The sequence below is a fragment of the Eufriesea mexicana genome, unplaced genomic scaffold, assembly GCF_001483705.2.
Source record: "Eufriesea mexicana isolate 0111107269 unplaced genomic scaffold, ASM148370v2 scaffold1688, whole genome shotgun sequence".
Lineage (NCBI taxonomy): Eukaryota > Metazoa > Arthropoda > Insecta > Hymenoptera > Apidae > Eufriesea > Eufriesea mexicana.
The window spans coordinates 261,079-283,473 of NW_016909774.1; the positions used below are offsets into that span (position 1 = coordinate 261,079).

At 38.7% G+C, this 22,395-nt stretch overlaps 1 protein-coding gene across 1 annotated transcript in view; it reads right to left on the bottom strand.

The window, feature by feature from the left end:
* The window catches only part of LOC108548569 (neurexin-3-like), a gene marked incomplete at its 3' end in the record, with an annotated part of 261,403 nt that extends 254,430 nt beyond the window's left edge, over positions 1-6,973 (bottom strand). Inside the window, 1 exon segment of the mRNA XM_017901580.1 lies at positions 6,823-6,973. Coding sequence (XP_017757069.1) covers positions 6,823-6,973 — 151 coding nt within the window.
* Between the last annotated feature and the right edge of the window lie 15,422 nt (positions 6,974-22,395).

Genomic DNA, 22,395 nt, shown 5'->3' on the forward strand with positions numbered 1-22,395 from the left:
TTTACATAAGGGGAGTGATTTTAATTATCCGCATTTAACATGGTTGGGGTGGCTAGCGTTGTACGTCGACGATATCGTGTCGCGGGCGGCAAAACAGCTAGCCATTTTCGTCGATTTTTCATCGAGTCGCGCCGCCAGGAATTCCAGCCAGGCCTGCCCCACGAATTTCTGCGTGAAAAACTTAATTAGTGACCGACCCACCCCAAAGACACCCTCTCTGCCACTCGTTCTATCTCCGCGCGCTGTACTCGCGTCAGACATCTGCTAACAACGCAACAAAACGACCGTTTATAATCTACGACCAACCCTCCTGGCGTGGTCGACAGAGGCTGCGAGCCGCCTCCAACCCCCGTGGCCGACCCACGCCACAATTTCTCCCACCGTGCACGCCACCACTGCGGCATAAATCCCGAGCAGAGAGAATATTACGTTCTAGCGGCCGCGGAAGAACTTTAAACCTCCCTTGGCCACCCCTCGCGAGTGCTACACGCGCGTTTTCAACTATTCCACCGGATACGCCATCAGGGTATTATATTTCTCCTTTTCCATTTTTCATTTTTTCATTCTTATTATTTTTTTCTCCCATTTTATTTTTCATTCCCCCTCTTTACTTCCTCCTTCCCTTTTCCCTGCTCCCGCGGGCTCTACGTTCCTTCCCCGCGGAATTCTGTCCGGATTTTCTTCATTTTTCATCTTCGCGAATCGGATTCGTCACGGATCGCGAAGTATTTTTCTACGTTACAAGTTAACTCGGATCGTGGATTAAGCCGTGGACCATACGGCGGGGAGCCTGGTTTCAAACGCTCTTATTCGTAACCATTTACCGATAACTCCTCGTCACTGCGATCCTTTGTATCTTTTATACATCGCGCACGATTTACATAAAACGTCCTGGCGAGGAAAGTAGGAAGAAACGTGAATAAATGAAGGAAAGGCAGCGAGCGGAATACGGTAGGGTAGAACGTTTCCCGAAGTCATGCCAATGTATAATGAATTTTTAAGACGGACCCCGCAGTGAATCGCCGGGGCTAATTACCATACGGAACGAAAAGTTGCCGGGTATTGTGCGTTTTTGCACAATGCGTCTTCATTGGAAACAAATCCAGGCACAAAGGGATAAATTACGGCCGGTCAGGATTGCCGCGTCGCTTTTGAATTTCGAGCCTGAATTCCGTTCCTTTGCCGAGCGGGCCGGGGGTGGCGCCCTTTGTACTTTAAATTGTCCCGCCATCCTCCCGCGTTTGCACCCTATCGCGCCTCTGTATCACGCGGTTGAATATTAAATGAACCTCTTCAAATTGCGCGCCATTTGCAACTCTAATAACGCGTTAATTTTCATACGCTCGAAAAACACTCGGATCTTTTAGCCGAGGGAAATGGCAGAATCGTGTGATAGGAACGCGTTAACGCGGGGGTTGGGGGCTATTTGAATTTGTCACCCTTCTTTTCCGCTTTTCCTCTATGGTCAGGCGAGTGTACAGGATGAGGTACATAGCAAGGTAGGAGAAACAAATATTTCTGGAGGAATACGTAACATTGAATAACGTTTATAGGAGAATACATCTTCGTTATTTAAACACTTGTTATATTGCTCTATTTAATTTTGGGATTTATGTTCGTTCTAAAAGTATAAACACTCAGTTTGAAGAAGAAGAGTGGGAATTATTTTAGAATCCCTGATTTTGGTATTATCCTAATCAAAAGTGAACTATTTGACAGGACCAAAATAATTCGCATCTTCGACTGAATTTTCCCATAAGATCAAAATTTTGACTCGTATAAAGACTCACTTTGAAGAAAAAGACTGGGAATAATTTTAGAGTCCATGATTTTGGTATTACCCTAATCAAAAGTAAAGCTACGGTCAATTTCGAATATCAATTGACAGGACCAGAGTAATTTTCATCTTTGACTGAATTTTGCAGTGTTGGTGACACGTTGAATCACCGAGGCGTGTATGATAAAACGCATTAGTAGGAAGCATTTCGTGTGGCAATTTAGCAAAGCAAGGATAATCGGAGGGTCACCATCGGTGTAAACTAAATGCATGTCTATGTGGCTATTTAGGTAAGACTAGGTCAACTCTTGGTCCTTCGTATCAATCGCAGTTGCAAATCGACGCAGTGTTTAGTCGCTAATTTGCATACCTCCTGAGGTACCAGTGCCAGGTACCGGTGCATTTAGAACGAGAATTGGATACAACAGACTTACATTAAGTAATTCCTGTGTCCAATTTACCAAATTCTGTACCATTTTGTGCCAATACCCGACGATCTTCCCACTAATGAACAGAGCACATGAATTATCATTAAAATTATACTCCAACTGTCCACGCAAAATCTGGCAAGGAATAAAATTTCTATTATAAAGAAATCAAAGAAATTAAAGAAATCAAAGTTTGTTGGATCTTTAGTATCGATGAGGATCAAGTACTGCAGGAATAAGCAATGTAATCAGCCTATTATATTTGTAAACTTTATAATTGCTCTTACAATGACGATTATTACACGATGACTGCTATACAATGACTGAGAACTCGTTAGACAATCGGTGACTCATTCTAGACGTGAACACACGCATACACACATCCACACGCACACGTTACATTTAAAGAAATTTCTGTAATCGCGATTAGTATGCTAAATCGGTAACGATCCTACTCAATTTGATAGAATTTAGTATGGCAGTGGAATTAAAAAGGGAGGAACACTAATTATAAAGAGGGAACGCTTTAATAATTGGCAACTCGATCGGTGTGTGCTGTATAAAGATTGCTTAGAGACTGATTCGTTTGAACGAAGGAATTTGGCTGGCGACCAACACGTACGCAATCATACATCAGTATGTAATAATCAAAAACATTTTAACATCGACGTCATATGTAAGATGTCTCGACTTATGTCTTTAGCGTTCCAACACAATTCCCTCTTTCGGAGTAATTTAAATTTTGACAGCATCCTGTCAAGATTATTTTGTAAAAATAATATCCATCATTGCAAGATATCTCACCGTCGTTGGAGCCTGTTTTCATCCCTATAATCGCCAGCGACTAATGATCCCGCCGTAAGAAACGCACTATCTCTTAATTTCCATAAAAACCACGAGTTTACATAAGGGGAGTGATTTTAATTATCCGCATTTAACATGGTTGGGGTGGCTAGCGTTGTACGTCGACGATATCGTGTCGCGGGCGGCAAAACAGCTAGCCATTTTCGTCGATTTTTCATCGAGTCGCGCCGCCAGGAATTCCAGCCAGGCCTGCCCCACGAATTTCTGCGTGAAAAACTTAATTAGTGACCGACCCACCCCAAAGACACCCTCTCTGCCACTCGTTCTATCTCCGCGCGCTGTACTCGCGTCAGACATCTGCTAACAACGCAACAAAACGACCGTTTATAATCTACGACCAACCCTCCTGGCGTGGTCGACAGAGGCTGCGAGCCGCCTCCAACCCCCGTGGCCGACCCACGCCACAATTTCTCCCACCGTGCACGCCACCACTGCGGCATAAATCCCGAGCAGAGAGAATATTACGTTCTAGCGGCCGCGGAAGAACTTTAAACCTCCCTTGGCCACCCCTCGCGAGTGCTACACGCGCGTTTTCAACTATTCCACCGGATACGCCATCAGGGTATTATATTTCTCCTTTTCCATTTTTCATTTTTTCATTCTTATTATTTTTTTCTCCCATTTTATTTTTCATTCCCCCTCTTTACTTCCTCCTTCCCTTTTCCCTGCTCCCGCGGGCTCTACGTTCCTTCCCCGCGGAATTCTGTCCGGATTTTCTTCATTTTTCATCTTCGCGAATCGGATTCGTCACGGATCGCGAAGTATTTTTCTACGTTACAAGTTAACTCGGATCGTGGATTAAGCCGTGGACCATACGGCGGGGAGCCTGGTTTCAAACGCTCTTATTCGTAACCATTTACCGATAACTCCTCGTCACTGCGATCCTTTGTATCTTTTATACATCGCGCACGATTTACATAAAACGTCCTGGCGAGGAAAGTAGGAAGAAACGTGAATAAATGAAGGAAAGGCAGCGAGCGGAATACGGTAGGGTAGAACGTTTCCCGAAGTCATGCCAATGTATAATGAATTTTTAAGACGGACCCCGCAGTGAATCGCCGGGGCTAATTACCATACGGAACGAAAAGTTGCCGGGTATTGTGCGTTTTTGCACAATGCGTCTTCATTGGAAACAAATCCAGGCACAAAGGGATAAATTACGGCCGGTCAGGATTGCCGCGTCGCTTTTGAATTTCGAGCCTGAATTCCGTTCCTTTGCCGAGCGGGCCGGGGGTGGCGCCCTTTGTACTTTAAATTGTCCCGCCATCCTCCCGCGTTTGCACCCTATCGCGCCTCTGTATCACGCGGTTGAATATTAAATGAACCTCTTCAAATTGCGCGCCATTTGCAACTCTAATAACGCGTTAATTTTCATACGCTCGAAAAACACTCGGATCTTTTAGCCGAGGGAAATGGCAGAATCGTGTGATAGGAACGCGTTAACGCGGGGGTTGGGGGCTATTTGAATTTGTCACCCTTCTTTTCCGCTTTTCCTCTATGGTCAGGCGAGTGTACAGGATGAGGTACATAGCAAGGTAGGAGAAACAAATATTTCTGGAGGAATACGTAACATTGAATAACGTTTATAGGAGAATACATCTTCGTTATTTAAACACTTGTTATATTGCTCTATTTAATTTTGGGATTTATGTTCGTTCTAAATAAATATTAGAGCTTTCAAATCTAATTTTATGGATGAAAGATTTTATATACCTTTGTCATGGATATAAATCTTGGTATTTATTACTGCCAAAATTTTGGTATTTATTATTGCCAAAATTTTGGTATTGATTACTGCCAAATTTTAGTATTTATTATTGCCAAAATTTTGGTATTGATTACTGTCAAAATTGTAGTATCTATTACTGCCAAAATTTTTATATTTATTACTGTAAAACTTTTGGTATTTATTGCTGACAAAATTTTGGTATTTATTACGACCAAAATTGTGGTATCAATTACTGCCAAAATTTTGATATTTATTACTGCAAAAATTTTGGCATTAATTACTGACAACGAGAACAGTAAACACTTAATTATTTGTGATAAAATATATATGAAAAAGTTGTGAGAAAATAGCGAAAATATTGTGCGAGGTAAGACATCTAAGTAAAGGTTATTGAATATATTAAAAATCAAATTTTCGCATCCCATTTGATATTATGAGTGATTTAAAAATTTCTAATCTTGGCACATCTTTGTACACGGAAAATATAATTGTTTGATAATTTCTTTTCCACGTATACGATAATAATAAAGGACTTTATTCCTGTATATACACAAGGATAACAAAAGAAAAGGAGAAGAAATGATTACAGCTGATATTTATCCCAAGATCTTTCCTCGGTCGATAAATTACGCGACGCATTAATCGAGGTTTAACGAACTCGTTCAAAGTTGAACGAGAATTATCACGTTTGCTTTCTCCGTGGATATTTAGCGGAAAATTGAGCAGACTACCATAACTTAGAAGGCATTAACCAAAATCTATATCGAGCAGGATCCGCGTTCTATGGTGAGGATCGATTAATCAGACTGGCGAGGGTGCGATTTATCTTACTCCGCGCTTCGCTCCATGGTAAACTAAGATTAGAAAGAATGCAAGCAATTTACCGATTAATCTCTCCGTCGGCGTTGCTTTAAATTTCTCGCATTATTTATCGACTTTAGTTCCACCCTTAAATCATTGTCCACAATGCTTGTAACAGCGACTGGGTCACGGTAATTGCAACGCTGCAGCAGGCTGTTACGTATTGCACGGAGAAATTGGGCAAACCCTCGTTATCCTTCCGGACATAAGATATAGCTCTGTATATTTTTTTGAGTTATGTACCTGCTATTATTTTCGCCATATTCCTTTTGTTTATTCGTTTATTTATTTTCTCCAAATCGCAGTACAAATTAGCTGGATTTTGCATTGTGATTTTTCGCGAGAAAAGTTTTCTATGTCGAGGAAAATAAATAAAGCGAGAATTGTTATTGGATTATTGGATTTTCGAACTACGACCATTGTTAAATAAATATTGCGAATTTATTTGCAATAATTAGGAATTGGACAAACCCTCGTTGCCCTTCAGAACATAAGATATAGCTCTGTATATTTTTTTGAGTTATATACCTGCTATTATTTTCGCCATATTACTTTTGTTTATTCGTTTATTTATTTTCTCCAAATCGCAGTAAAAATTAGCTGGATTTTGCATTGTGATTTTTCGCGAGAAAAGTTTTCTATGTCGAGGAAAATAAATAAAGCGAGAATTGTTATTGGATTATTGGATTTTCGAACCACGACCATTGTGGAATAAATATAGCGGAATTTATTCGTAATAATTAATTACCAACTTCGTCTACCTTAATGTTACACATCGAAGAGGTTAATCAGCATCTCTAACTATTCAAGGTACATACACATGTACATTCGTGACACGATCGATTGCACCCGAATACCAGGATTCTTTCGAAGAACACAGATGAGCCAGACACAAATACGAAAGCCGGGAGTCATAATGGCCGTCGTGTTACTTAATCGTGTCACGAAAATACGTCATTGGGCTCGAGTGAAATACGAGTTTTAACGAAAAGAGATCAATAAGGGAATGTACGTGGTGCTGGTCCAGGTGCACAAGAATAATGCGACAATGGACGGAATGCATTAACGAGAGCTACGATCTACTGATCAATACTAGCGATACCTCTACCTAGGCCGGACCACATTATCGTGGACCCTTTGGGTTAGTAATTAGCGTGACTCACTGTATTCCCACGGCCAGTAATCACCAGCACCCGCCGTAGGCAGCACCGTGCTCCATGCTTCTATGTGTAAACAGAAAGAAGGAAAGAAAGAAAGTAAAAAACTGAACCATGCTTTGTAAATGTATCGGTGAACAAAATTATAGAAAGCCATTTCCAGCTGCGCTGAAATATTTCGTTTGATTCGAGCCAATGTATGAGGCGAATGATAACTATGAGAAAAATTCGTGAAAGGTAACTATGAATCGTACGAACGAATCTTCTCTTTCTCATAACCAGGTGCTCTCGGAAAAGAGATCTGTCCTTTTGTCCCACGCTGGCGGCAATTTTCGGATGTTGCAATTAGGCCACAGTGCCACTTGATAACTATCGCTAACTATTCGGAAGAAAACTCTAATTAGGAATGTTAACCACTTGCGCTGGCAAGAAATTCACAGACACTGGTGCCCAAACGGTCCAGTGTTTCCGTGACAATTGCACGACGACGTGTATACCTCGTTGTTGGCGATTCTGCGACAAAAGCGTTACGACGTGCGTCGCACGTCTTTCCAGCACAAGTGGTTAAGATGGTAACTGCAAATCGCTATCTGCGTGATGGAAGTTTGTGTATCTAGACATAGGTGTGACATCTAATGGATGGTTGACATTCTGGGTGTCTTGTTTTTCCTGACTCTCTCTCTCTCTCTCTCTCTCTCTCTCTCTCTCTCAACCATAACCGCAGAGACCAGAGATCCGTTGTGCCGCTAACACGTGCAAGTGTGACATCTAATGGATGGTTGACATTCTGGGTGTCTTGTTTTTCCTGACTCTCTCCCTCTCTCTCTCTCTCTCAACCATAACCGCAGAGACCAGAGATCCGTTGTGCCGCTAACACGTGCTTTGTAATAAGGAATTATAAAAGTAATACCACTGCGCGTGAATTACTAAATTAAAGAAGTCTAACAAAGAATAATAGGCTTCAATCATAAATATCTCAAAAAGTATTAAGTAGTTGCCCTTATCATGGTACATTTTTTTAAACTGGATGACTAAATCTACATATCTGCAAAGTTTCAACTAAATCAATGACCCGAAGGACTTGCACCCTCCTTGTAAGTTCAGTCTAACTTGTCTTACAATTTCAAATAAATTTAAAACTTTTAGAGCTTTATAGTTTAAAAATTTTTAAGTTTTATAATGTAAAATAAAGTTTTATCTATATATTTTTGTATATATATCACTGTAGGAATGGTAAATGAGGGACGCTCGTTTATTAGAGTAAAATGTCCTCTCGCCTGAAACTTGGGTCTGGAGGACCCGTTAGTATCTGGCTGTTAGATGGGCCCACAGGAGGTCGGGGCCAAGCCATGTGAGGTGGGGTCGGGTCTCCTGAGGATGACTCTTCGAAGGGCCTTAGAGGGAGAAGTCTCTTCCACCCTTGACCTTGGGGTAGAGGGAGTTTCTCCTCCTTCGAGGAAGCACTTGTTTTCTGGACGAGCTTTAAAAGGACCCGTTCAGGAGGACATAGTCAGTTACTAAGGAGTTAATAAGGGGTTACAAGTCAGTTGGTTATTGAGTTGTTGGTCAGCGTAGTTGTCAGGTCAGTGTGTGAAGAGATAGAATTATTTTGTAGGAAAAATGAGCCAATAAAGAAAATTCCTACATCACTGTTTAGGCAATCCTTTTCTTTGTTCAACCTTATTTTAAACTATATACATTAAGATATATTAAGATTAATATATATATCTTAATATATATATTAAGATTAAAAGATTGAATTTCATTTAAATAGAGAGGATACTTTAATTTTACAGTATATATTACAGTATATATATAGACTAAAGTATCCTCTCTATTTAAACGAAATTCAATCTTAATCTTATATATATAATCTTATATACATATATATACTGTAATATTAAAGTATCCTCTCTATTTAAACGAAATTCAATCTAAATCTTATATACATAATTTTATATACTGTAATACTTAAAGTATTCCCTCTATTTAAACGAAATTCAATCTTCCCCTAATAAATGCTCATTTCAAAAATCAACGATACATTGGAAGAAAATATTCTCGCTTTCCCTCCTTTCCACCCGCGCAAAGCAACCCCCGATTCGACGCGATTTCCTTTCTATCCCTTTACGACCGCAAAAACCGCGTGAAATACAAATGGAGAGCGAGTCATCCGCCGCATAAAACATCTCCGGCGTCGGGATACGATAGCCGATACACAATCGAAAATACATTTTCCGTTTCTTCCTCCTCGCGGTGGACGAGCTATCGCGTCTTCGCGCCTCGTAAAAAGCGTAATCCGTACCCTGGTCCGTACACGATCCTCCGGCCTCGAATCGACCGATACAACAACGCCGAATCATTTCACCTGCAATCCCCTCGACCGTCCGAATCCCACGGAAATGTTTTCCCCTTCGATCGCAACGAGCGTTAACCATACCGCGATATCCGGGGGATTCGAACGCGTTTTGCGTTTAAAATTTCACCACCGACCATCATCCACAGCTAAACGGGAACCGAACCATTCTTCTTCGCGATATTTCAACCGATTATAGATGTATTCTTTTAATTCTGCCTTCGTGAGGAATTTCTAGATCGATTTCAGAATTTTGCAAAGCTTAGGTATACGTTTCAGAAAATTTTTAGGCGGTAATTTTGTTGATTGGACGATGTCAATTGGTGATTCAACGTCGACGATAAATAATAAAGTTAATTCACTCCTTTCAAATTTCAACCCTTTACACTCCGTGGTCGCCACTATGGCGACATTGTAAGATAAACAATTGAAAGTTTTACTTAAAAACCTATAAGAATTGAAATGGCTATAGCAATCCAATAGATTCTGATCTCTTTCTTTATGCAAAAATATTAGCTCACCACGATATTAGTCGAAAATGTCAATACAATTGAAAATTTTAGTCAAAAATCTATAGAAATTGAAATAGCTATAGTAGCCCAATTTGTTTTAATTTTACGCTATGCGAGGAAGTCAGGTCGAGGACCACTCGTTTAGGGTATTACTAGGATGCTAGAAAATAAAATTCGAGAGAGGTGAATATCGAAATAGGCGTTGCGATATTGCAAATGCGTAATGTATGTGCGAATTTTATTCCATCTAGGTTAACCCTTTGCACTCCGTTGTCGCCGCTATTGCACAAGAATTCTGCTGAATTTATATTAAATATTGTTAGATAGAATTCCCGAAGCACAGGACTACCATGTGTTTACTGATAGATATACCAGTATACCTTTGGCAGAAGAACTGATGAAAATTAAATACTAATTGGCAGGTAAACATCGTACTATAAAAGTTAACAAGAAAGGTAAAATGACTCGGAGTTGCTGGTACTAATATTAAAAATTGCTCGAAGTGCAATCAGAGTTGTATATGTGAAATTTTGTTACAAATCAAAATTGCAGATATATAATATTAAATACATTGACAGACTAGAGGAACTGTCATTGTCTTATAGTGACATGACGACCTAGATTTGTTTGATGACGCAAGTGGAGGAAGGCGTGTCATATAATTTGATATGACTCGTGTAATTTGACAACTTTGTTCTGAATACGATAGCTTTGACAACTCGCAAGACACCTTTGGTGTCAATGAGAAACCCTCTCTCGATTTTCTTACCCCTATTATTCATATCCGCTATTTTCCTAATGGCCGACGTGCTTTAACCCTCGCTCAGACCCAAACGTGATGTTTCACGCTATCAAGGGTTTCCCTGATATGCCTGTCAACGCGTATCTTTCTTCTTTTCCCGCCTTTTTCCCTGCGTCACGCTCTTAAACTTCGATACTGTGATATGACACGATACAGATAAACGATGCTGGAATTTTGTATTCTTTGAACTTCTACTTACATTTTTGGGGGTGTATTACACTCTTTTCAAGTTAATTATACTTTTAGAGCACGTAGTATGCCGTTTATAAAGATACCTACACGAGATCGGGCATTGCTAAGTCCTTAATTCGAGCACAGATTTCTTGGTTAATGGCTGACTTTGTATTTCGATCAGGCCGTTATGTCGAAGCGCGAGGCCACAGGGAATACTAGCAGGCTGATGTTTAAACAATAGAATGCAACCACGTTAGTAAAATCCGACAATGAAACGTGACTATTTCGGCTGAACTAATCGAACATTTACAGTCAGGAATTACAAGCAGATCATGATCGGATTGGCGAACCACGACTAAACAGTAGTATTAACTAACTGATGTACTCAAAATCAGGTTGGTCAACCTTTGTGAAATACACGACTCGATCGAAGGGATTTCAACGAGAATTTCATGAACTTAATTAGCGAAATGGGAAATGCTACTTTGTTTCTTTGAAGATCAGAGATTGCTTGTACAAATTCGATTGCGATCTCGTTTTATTAACGTCAGGTATGTTTAATTTATTCGCGAGACTCGTTTAATAAATTATAATTAACTCGCGGAGATATAAATCTCTTTAGTAATTTCGTGGTTATTTATATTTATATTAACGTGAATTTAATTAATTTTCGAAGGCACGCGTTTTACTATAACGTGTTTCCCACTGTGCAGAAATATAATTCCGGATGGAATTATTTTAGAAAAAGAATATACTTTATATATTTATAAATTTGAATAGCTTGTATAATATTTGCGAAAGTATAGGAGTAATATTTTTGTTGGGTGTTATGGAAAAATACAAGAATTGAATCGAGCTTCGAAGCATGTCCGACCACATGGCGTATTCTACCACTTGCTGAGTCTATTTCCTCTATGTTTCTCTTATCTACTTTTATACTACTCATATTTGGCATTATTTTGCTATAATTTTTAACGATATAATTGTATAGCAAGCTTAGAAAATTATTTTCCATGGAAATTGCTCCAAATGTAAAATAATTTTGATCTAATTTAATATAACATGATATTAAGAAGCATTATTATCGTGGAAATTAATTTTTTCTTGAAATTCACAGTTTTTAAAACCGATCCCTCATTTTTAAGACTGGAATAATAAGGGAAATGCAAGAATTGAATCGAGCTTCGAAGCATGTCTGACCACATGGCGTATTCTACTACTTGCTGAGTTTATTTCCCCTATGTTTCGCTTATCCACTTTTATACTACTTATATCGTGCACTTGCCATTATTTCATTATAATTTTCAACGATATAATTGTAATGCAAGCTTCGAAAATTATTCTCTATAGAAATAGCTTCCAATATAAAATAACTTTAATCTCTTTTACTATAATATAATATTAAGAAGGATTATTACAGCGAAAATTAATTTCTTCTTAAAATTCACAGTTTTTAAATCCAATTGCTTATTTCTAAGACTGGAGTAATAAAATATTTATTACGAATTTAATTCGCAGGAATGATGATTAAAATCTACTCATCTTTATCTGGCAAATTACTTAATTACTCGGTACCTAGCTCCGTCGTGAAATAAAAGAAGACTTCGTTTCACTCGGAATTTCAATGATCTCGATGCTGTTATACGAAACATCAAAGAGACACGCATTCGTAGACAGAACAGGTTGACAGATGTGTTTCCGTGCAGCTACATGCAGTTTCAAGAAATATAGGTCAACGATCAAACGTCTCGAGGGGTTGAAAACTTGCTCTGCCTTGACCAATAACAATAAAGTTAATACTCGTGCTCCTTTGAACTCCTTTACCTGACAATTTCCTTCCCATTTGTCGGGAATATTTCTCGTATTCCGCAGAGCGTTGAATTTTTTAGCATCCTTATAAATTCCAACTTCTGAGACAGCGGAGTCGGGAAATTTTATTTTTATACTGGGAAATAATTGTAAACGCTATTTCGGTATTACAAATGGAACCGAGAAGAATGACTGATCAATTAATCGATTAATTTATCGATTTCCTATCGCTTCAGCGTTAATAGATTCGCGCTACTCCACTTTTAAATACGTATGTATAGGGAAACGCGGGTTCCGGTGCTGTTAACAGAAATAGGTCGATAGGAAATAGCTTGGAGTGGATGTGGTTAATATGTACAACTGTATTCGATTATAATAGCATAGTCGATAATTGCATTTCTCGTTAATACGTGTCTAATGATTTATGTATGTCAGCGTGTATTACCGTGTCTACCATTTACGTTATATTTGTCAGTTTATCGTTTCACAGTCGAATTAAATACATTAATCGAGAATATCGTTTCGAGGAATTAGAAGGAAATACACCTTCCTTCGAATAATATATTTCCCTTCAGCATCGAGAAAAATCCTGTTCGCCTTGAGTTATTCTTCACCACGAAACGTGATTTAACCCTTTGCACTCGAGTGGTGCCTCTCAGTCACCATTTAATCAAATTCTAAAGACGAATATTAATTAATATTTCAAATTTACAATTACCCAACGATGCGTGGAATACCGAAGTAAAATAATTCTACGTCTTAATTTGCATACCATTTCTTATTTACCATATTAGAAATATCGTCGAATTATGGCAGAAAGTCTTCGAATTATTATTTTCCTGTAACCGAAAAATCGCAGAGTGCAAAGGGTTAATTCCCCAATTCTTCCTAATTTCCCTCATTTTTCTAATTATTCGTCTCCTAAGTACATTCTCCATCGTAATTAAATCAAGAAGTGACAACTTATTTCTAATAATATCCCCCTATGATTATTATTATTCGTTTATAAATAATCACGAGAGATTATTTCTTATTCTATAATTAATTAATGTAGGAAAGAAATAGGTACGACCCTGAAAGAATGTCAGGAATGTTTGGACTTAGAACGAAAGTGACCGCGTGTTAGAGGATCGAATGTAAGGGATGTTTATGACAGAGCCGAATGCAAGTGAAGAGTGAAAGCCTAGGAATGCGTCTCAGTGCTTAGGATACATGACCCACCGATTTGAAAAGAGAACATTAGTATGAAAGAAGACAGAGGGCAGGGGTTTAACACTAGAACTACCGATCTTTAATGGGTACCTAACTATAACGTGCACAGATTATAGTAATTTCAGCAAGCAGGAAAATTCTGGGACCAGTCATTTTAACTGGGTTGGTAGTTCTAGCGTTAAATAAGAGTGCAAGGGTGCGAAAGAGTCAGAGTAAGGATCAGAGAGTGTCAGAGAGTGTCAGAGTCTGACAGAATATCTTAAAATCAGTAATAGAGTTTTTGACAGATAGCCAAGAGTTATTAGCAAGTAAAATAAGTTTTAGTTTAAAATAAATCATTTTTATATTTACGTCACTGATTATTCTATTGTCCACCCAACATTCCTACATTAATTAATTTACCGTTTAAAATTTGGAATTCCATTAATTAAAAATAAAATTAAATAATCGATGTGCTACCCAAACCAGAGTAAACCGGAAATTAAATGTAAAATTAGAGAACGAAATTCAAACTTGAGCCACGCTATTTCGCACTCCCATCGACTCAAACACGCAATTCGAGATGCAAGAACTTGTAAATGGTACGTTCCATAAGGTTGGCCATTTTACAAGTCTCAGCGGAAACAAGCCTCGTTTGCTGCTGTTCTCCAGCCTGTATCCGAAAAGTGGAATAGCCAAAGATAAATTAATTAAAAGACTGGCAGAACTTGGCGGAAGTTGTAGAACGGATAGAAGACGTGCCAGTGTTTGTACGTCGTGCTCGTGAACGCAGAAGTGGGTCAACAATCAACGGTCTTAAGGAGGAAATACCACCTCCGCAATTTAGTCAGCCCGATGTTCGCGTTTCTCGTTTACCAGCATCCACTAATTCGTCTATCTCGTTTAACTATTTCATTATGCTGACAAATGTTTTGCTAATTCACTGCATAACGCGTATTTACACTGTTTCGCGAGATTCGCGAGATCCACGGTTGCCTTTGCACCCCTGATGAGAACAGTTTATTGCTATAGGGGAGGAAAAATCGAGTTTGACACCTGGCACAGATACCAATGAACGAAACACAAATTTTCGTGTCCAATTTAAACGATTCGTGTTCTTAATTAAATTGGAAAGAAATTGGGAAAAGGATAATCCATGGACGACAAATTAATTCGAAAATCCAATTTTTATTCTTGCCATTGTGCTACACTGAGCTTCCACTCGATTCTATCGCAAAGTTTTCAATTAATTCGATCGTATTAATGGATTTATTTTACAATTATATATATAGAGTGTTTCAAGCAATTTTGTAACTCGGTATCTCCATTGTGATTATAATTTCACAAAAATGCTACGTGCAAAAGTTACCCAAGTTTTAGACAGTTAGCTCGCACACTCGAATAAATAAAGCAAACAAACAAATTATGTCGCGAATGTAAAATTGTTTGCTCGCGTGTGGGGCGAATACACAAACGCGAGGAAAAAGAATACTCGTTTTCTAAATGTTTCTTTCACAAAATATCACGTGACATTGGTACTTCTAACTAATTTCTCATTAATCTCGTGGCTGACGTTTATGGAAAAATTATTATAGGCCTTCTACGTAAAATTCCTGACACGATTTTCTCGCATTTTTAATATTAAGAAATAATAATAACGAAGGTATGAAATGATATTAAAAATAATAATAATTTTTGTTATTGGAATTGGAAATTAAAAAAGAGGAGAAAAGCCTCGTGTGTATTAAGCCCGGATCACGAGTAAAGCTGAAACAGAGCCGTCTTAAAAGGTCGAACAGTTAGATTGAGATGTTAATCGGAGCGGGATCGATCGATTATGATCACCGTCGCCCGTGGCTTTAAGATAATCAGGATTGAATCGTTCTGCGAATATGGAAATGTACGGCGTATCGCCGCGGGGTATGTAGGTCGGTAATCAACAGTCTTGAGGAAGGGGTAAACCACCCCCGTGGTAACGAAGCCGATGCTCGCGCTCCTCGTTCAACTTATACGCCGTTTATCGTCCACATCACGCTCCTACCATTTCCATTCCACTTCACGAGACAATCGATCAACACCGAGATTCATCGGCGGGCGCGTTCGTGCAATTACAAAAGGAGCATTTCGAAAATCTCGCACATGGAACGAAAGCTGTTCGAATAGCGCGAATCCAGAATTTTTTTAGGGTAAACAGTTGGAAATAATTTGAAAAAAGAATTTTTATTTCGATAGTACAGACGATACGTTCGCTTACTATTCTTTTCTAAAAAATTATTAAAAATAGAGAAGGAATTGACAATTTATTACGAATAAGTAACGTTAAATTTGTCACAATCGGTTGAATGATGGATGAAAAATTATGAAAGGAGAACTCTTAAAGGAAATAAAATAAGAGGTGACCCTGGAGAGGGTAGAAAGAAGAGAAGAAAAATTATAGAAGCAGAGGGGATGAAAAGATTATGTACAGAGTGGTCCACGTAACTCGCATACCCCGAATATCTTCCGAGGTATGACATTTTTCTTTTATACATAGAAATTGCATAGTTTGGAGGGCTACGTTATATAGTGCATGTAGTTTTTCATAGATGGAAGTCTTTCAGAGAGTTCAAGGCCAACTTCATTTCCCTCGACGAATACTTTTATTTTAGAACGTCTCCATTAACACTTTGACAAAATTGCCACGCAATTTTTATATGGAATGTTCAGGGGACCACGATTAAATTTTCATTATTCTTACCATATAGTGGCAATATAATTATCAAACAATATGGGGAGAAAAATTATTTTCAGTGCGAATTATCAATGTCTTCTATTCAAAGTTCCTTACTTATTTACATCTTTCAAATATTCAAAAATTGGTAAGAATAAAAGAAATATAAATGCAAAAAATTAGTATCGCCATGGCAGTCAACGTGTTAACCCTAAACGGAATCAACCACTAACATTAATCAACGAATATATCCCTGTAAATTTGTAAAATGCATTTTAACAAGGAACTCAACGCGAATAATATCGAAAGTATCCCGGTATAAAAATTTCCAGAGAAAATCCCGCGAAAGACTCGTCAAAAGAAATTATAATTCCGTCTCCTCAAGTTCCAATTTTCTTCAAATATTCAAAAGTTGGTTAGAATGAAAGAAATATAAATTCAAAAAATTAGTTTCGCATGGCAGTCAACGTGTTAACCCTAAACTGAATCAACAATTAACCCTGATCGACGAACACATCCCTGTAAAAGAAATATAAATTCAAAAAATTAATATCGCCATGGCAGTCAACGTGTTAACCCTAAACTGAATCAACAATTAACCCTGATCGACGAACACATCCCTGTAAATTTGTAAAATGCATTTTAATAATTATAATAATTTGAGTTCCTACTCAGCGCGAATAATATCGAAAGCATCGCGGTATAAAAATTTGTAGAGAAAATCCCGCGAAAGAGTCGTAAGAAGGAATTATAATTCCGTCTGGCGCATGGGGGTAAAAAGTGAAACGAAATACGCGTGCAAACATTGACTCGTCGGGGCTCAAACAACGAACAGAAAACGCAAGGACGAAAGCAAAATACAGAAAAACGAGCAAACCTGTTAATATCAAAGAAAGAATCGTTTACTTAACCATACAAATGACACTTCCGTCTTCCCTCTGGAAGTATTACCCTCGGTGAAAGGACACTTGCCTCGCACGAGTGCACACGTTACAACTGCTACCAAGAGGATAACATTAAGAATATCGTTGAAATCCTCTTACGTATTCTCTGGATGGAAGAATTTTTAATGAACCCAAGCCGAAAGAAGCTGAAAGTCGTCTGTCTTGGAGCATTTATCTCGCGAGACCCTTACTCTTCCAAACGTTCTCCAACTTCATCCCCTTAAATAATTTCCGTTGCGATTTTACTCGCGACCATTCTTCCATGCCGTTCGACCGATAACCCTCGTCAGAGACGCGTAATTAGAAGGGAAGTTAAGCCGGTCAGTATTCTCCGTGGAATTTTTCAACCTTCCCGTTAACAGGTTTTTCCACGGGACACGATTGTCTTTTCCAGAGGACAGAGGGTGGGGCTCGTTACGCGCGATATAACGTAATTTCCACGGTTTAATGACCATGTTGAAGCCCCGTGTCAGGCGTTCGCGGGAAGAAAGAGGCACGGACGATGAAATAGCGACGGGACGCCGCCAGCCGCGATGGCGGACCGGGAAAGAAAAACGAACCGGAGGATTTATTAGGGTCAGAATAATCAGTCCGCCGGGATCTCTTACAAATACCACAGAAGAGGCGACGGTTCCCCGCCATAGAAAAGCCCGGCAAGGATTATCGAAGAGCAGACGCGCGAAAAACCGGACCTAACGATGTCACCGTGTGACAAACTTTGCTAAACCGTTACCCCGTGAAATTGTACTCGACGATGGAAATCTGCGAATAACCACTGTTTCTGGGATCTTTCGTTGCAGACTGATAAATGGCACTGGGAATGGAGAAGGGAATGGAGATTCCGCTTGTTCTCCTTTATATTTCACACCGAGGTAGTCTCTATTTTTTCCACGTTCTATTAAACGAGGTGTCCGAAGGAGGGCGCAAGAGCTTGAGGTCTTGTATCGAAAAAGACTAAACTTTGGTACTTCTAACTAATTTCTCATTAATCTCGTGGCTGACGTTTATGGAAAAATTATTATAGGCCTTCTACGTAAAATTCCTGACACGATTTTCTCGCATTTTTAATATTAAGAAATAATAATAACGAAGGTATGAAATGATATTAAAAATAATAATAATTTTTGTTATTGGAATTGGAAATTAAAAAAGAGGAGAAAAGCCTCGTGTGTATTAAGCCCGGATCACGAGTAAAGCTGAAACAGAGCCGTCTTAAAAGGTCGAACAGTTAGATTGAGATGTTAATCGGAGCGGGATCGATCGATTATGATCACCGTCGCCCGTGGCTTTAAGATAATCAGGATTGAATCGTTCTGCGAATATGGAAATGTACGGCGTATCGCCGCGGGGTATGTAGGTCGGTAATCAACAGTCTTGAGGAAGGGGTAAACCACCCCCGTGGTAACGAAGCCGATGCTCGCGCTCCTCGTTCAACTTATACGCCGTTTATCGTCCACATCACGCTCCTACCATTTCCATTCCACTTCACGAGACAATCGATCAACACCGAGATTCATCGGCGGGCGCGTTCGTGCAATTACAAAAGGAGCATTTCGAAAATCTCGCACATGGAACGAAAGCTGTTCGAATAGCGCGAATCCAGAATTTTTTTAGGGTAAACAGTTGGAAATAATTTGAAAAAAGAATTTTTATTTCGATAGTACAGACGATACGTTCGCTTACTATTCTTTTCTAAAAAATTATTAAAAATAGAGAAGGAATTGACAATTTATTACGAATAAGTAACGTTAAATTTGTCACAATCGGTTGAATGATGGATGAAAAATTATGAAAGGAGAACTCTTAAAGGAAATAAAATAAGAGGTGACCCTGGAGAGGGTAGAAAGAAGAGAAGAAAAATTATAGAAGCAGAGGGGATGAAAAGATTATGTACAGAGTGGTCCACGTAACTCGCATACCCCGAATATCTTCCGAGGTATGACATTTTTCTTTTATACATAGAAATTGCATAGTTTGGAGGGCTACGTTATATAGTGCATGTAGTTTTTCATAGATGGAAGTCTTTCAGAGAGTTCAAGGCCAACTTCATTTCCCTCGACGAATACTTTTATTTTAGAACGTCTCCATTAACACTTTGACAAAATTGCCACGCAATTTTTATATGGAATGTTCAGGGGACCACGATTAAATTTTCATTATTCTTACCATATAGTGGCAATATAATTATCAAACAATATGGGGAGAAAAATTATTTTCAGTGCGAATTATCAATGTCTTCTATTCAAAGTTCCTTACTTATTTACATCTTTCAAATATTCAAAAATTGGTAAGAATAAAAGAAATATAAATGCAAAAAATTAGTATCGCCATGGCAGTCAACGTGTTAACCCTAAACGGAATCAACCACTAACATTAATCAACGAATATATCCCTGTAAATTTGTAAAATGCATTTTAACAAGGAACTCAACGCGAATAATATCGAAAGTATCCCGGTATAAAAATTTCCAGAGAAAATCCCGCGAAAGACTCGTCAAAAGAAATTATAATTCCGTCTCCTCAAGTTCCAATTTTCTTCAAATATTCAAAAGTTGGTTAGAATGAAAGAAATATAAATTCAAAAAATTAGTTTCGCATGGCAGTCAACGTGTTAACCCTAAACTGAATCAACAATTAACCCTGATCGACGAACACATCCCTGTAAAAGAAATATAAATTCAAAAAATTAATATCGCCATGGCAGTCAACGTGTTAACCCTAAACTGAATCAACAATTAACCCTGATCGACGAACACATCCCTGTAAATTTGTAAAATGCATTTTAATAATTATAATAATTTGAGTTCCTACTCAGCGCGAATAATATCGAAAGCATCGCGGTATAAAAATTTGTAGAGAAAATCCCGCGAAAGAGTCGTAAGAAGGAATTATAATTCCGTCTGGCGCATGGGGGTAAAAAGTGAAACGAAATACGCGTGCAAACATTGACTCGTCGGGGCTCAAACAACGAACAGAAAACGCAAGGACGAAAGCAAAATACAGAAAAACGAGCAAACCTGTTAATATCAAAGAAAGAATCGTTTACTTAACCATACAAATGACACTTCCGTCTTCCCTCTGGAAGTATTACCCTCGGTGAAAGGACACTTGCCTCGCACGAGTGCACACGTTACAACTGCTACCAAGAGGATAACATTAAGAATATCGTTGAAATCCTCTTACGTATTCTCTGGATGGAAGAATTTTTAATGAACCCAAGCCGAAAGAAGCTGAAAGTCGTCTGTCTTGGAGCATTTATCTCGCGAGACCCTTACTCTTCCAAACGTTCTCCAACTTCATCCCCTTAAATAATTTCCGTTGCGATTTTACTCGCGACCATTCTTCCATGCCGTTCGACCGATAACCCTCGTCAGAGACGCGTAATTAGAAGGGAAGTTAAGCCGGTCAGTATTCTCCGTGGAATTTTTCAACCTTCCCGTTAACAGGTTTTTCCACGGGACACGATTGTCTTTTCCAGAGGACAGAGGGTGGGGCTCGTTACGCGCGATATAACGTAATTTCCACGGTTTAATGACCATGTTGAAGCCCCGTGTCAGGCGTTCGCGGGAAGAAAGAGGCACGGACGATGAAATAGCGACGGGACGCCGCCAGCCGCGATGGCGGACCGGGAAAGAAAAACGAACCGGAGGATTTATTAGGGTCAGAATAATCAGTCCGCCGGGATCTCTTACAAATACCACAGAAGAGGCGACGGTTCCCCGCCATAGAAAAGCCCGGCAAGGATTATCGAAGAGCAGACGCGCGAAAAACCGGACCTAACGATGTCACCGTGTGACAAACTTTGCTAAACCGTTACCCCGTGAAATTGTACTCGACGATGGAAATCTGCGAATAACCACTGTTTCTGGGATCTTTCGTTGCAGACTGATAAATGGCACTGGGAATGGAGAAGGGAATGGAGATTCCGCTTGTTCTCCTTTATATTTCACACCGAGGTAGTCTCTATTTTTTCCACGTTCTATTAAACGAGGTGTCCGAAGGAGGGCGCAAGAGCTTGAGGTCTTGTATCGAAAAAGACTAGAAGAGTTAAAGTGTTTAAAAAATATTCACTCTGAGGACAATCTCCTCGATGCGAAATTGGTATTATGTAGGAAAATTCGAGATTTGTGTTCAATTATATTTTATTTTTATATTAACCCTTTGCGGCTCATTTATTGTTTCGGTTAAATATTGATATATTATCACACAATATGTTATTACATTGTCAATACATAAGTAATTAGCTTGTTTAGAATAGTTATCTCACCACGCACCACTTATGGTACACATGGGGCTGCGATCAGTTCGACTGTAAAAGTCAGTCAGTCCGAAAATTTTCGATTAGTAAAAAAAACTAGAAGAATAGTGACATTTTGCAACGATTATGCGAATAAGCCATTTTTATGCACCCCTTGCTTTAAAAAAGTCAACCATTACGTGTAATTAATAGTTATTGTATATACAACAATTAAACAAATTTATGTGCTCTGTTCTATACTGCAATTCGTATAATACCTCATTCTTTTAATGGAAATATATTTTACATAATTAAATTTGTCAAAAAACACGTTTTCAGCGTATTAAATAAACACAAATTTAATTTTGGCACGAAATGTGTTAATTATATTTTATTTCCATATTTTATTAAGTATTTAACCCTTTGCACTCGAAAGACTACTCTCAGTCACCATTTAATCAAATTCTAGAGATTATTGTTAATTAATATCTCAAATTTAAAATGGTACAACGACGCGTGGAATATCGAGGTAAAATAATTCTATATCTTACAATTAATTTGAACTTCTTAGTTACCGTTTTGAAAATATAGTCGACTTCATGGCAGAAAGTCTTCGAATTAATGTGAATGTTTCTGTAACGAAAAGATCGCCGAGTACAAAGGGTTAATTATATTTTACCAATTTTCTTTTCCTCCGAAATAAATGACAACCATTTGAAAATCGTTTTCAAACCCAAGAAAACAACAATGACGTGTTAGAAACTCGCCTAAATAAATTTTGACGAATTTCAAAGGGGAACTCTAGTTTTTCCATTGCCGTCGTGCATTCTATTCGATTGAAGTTA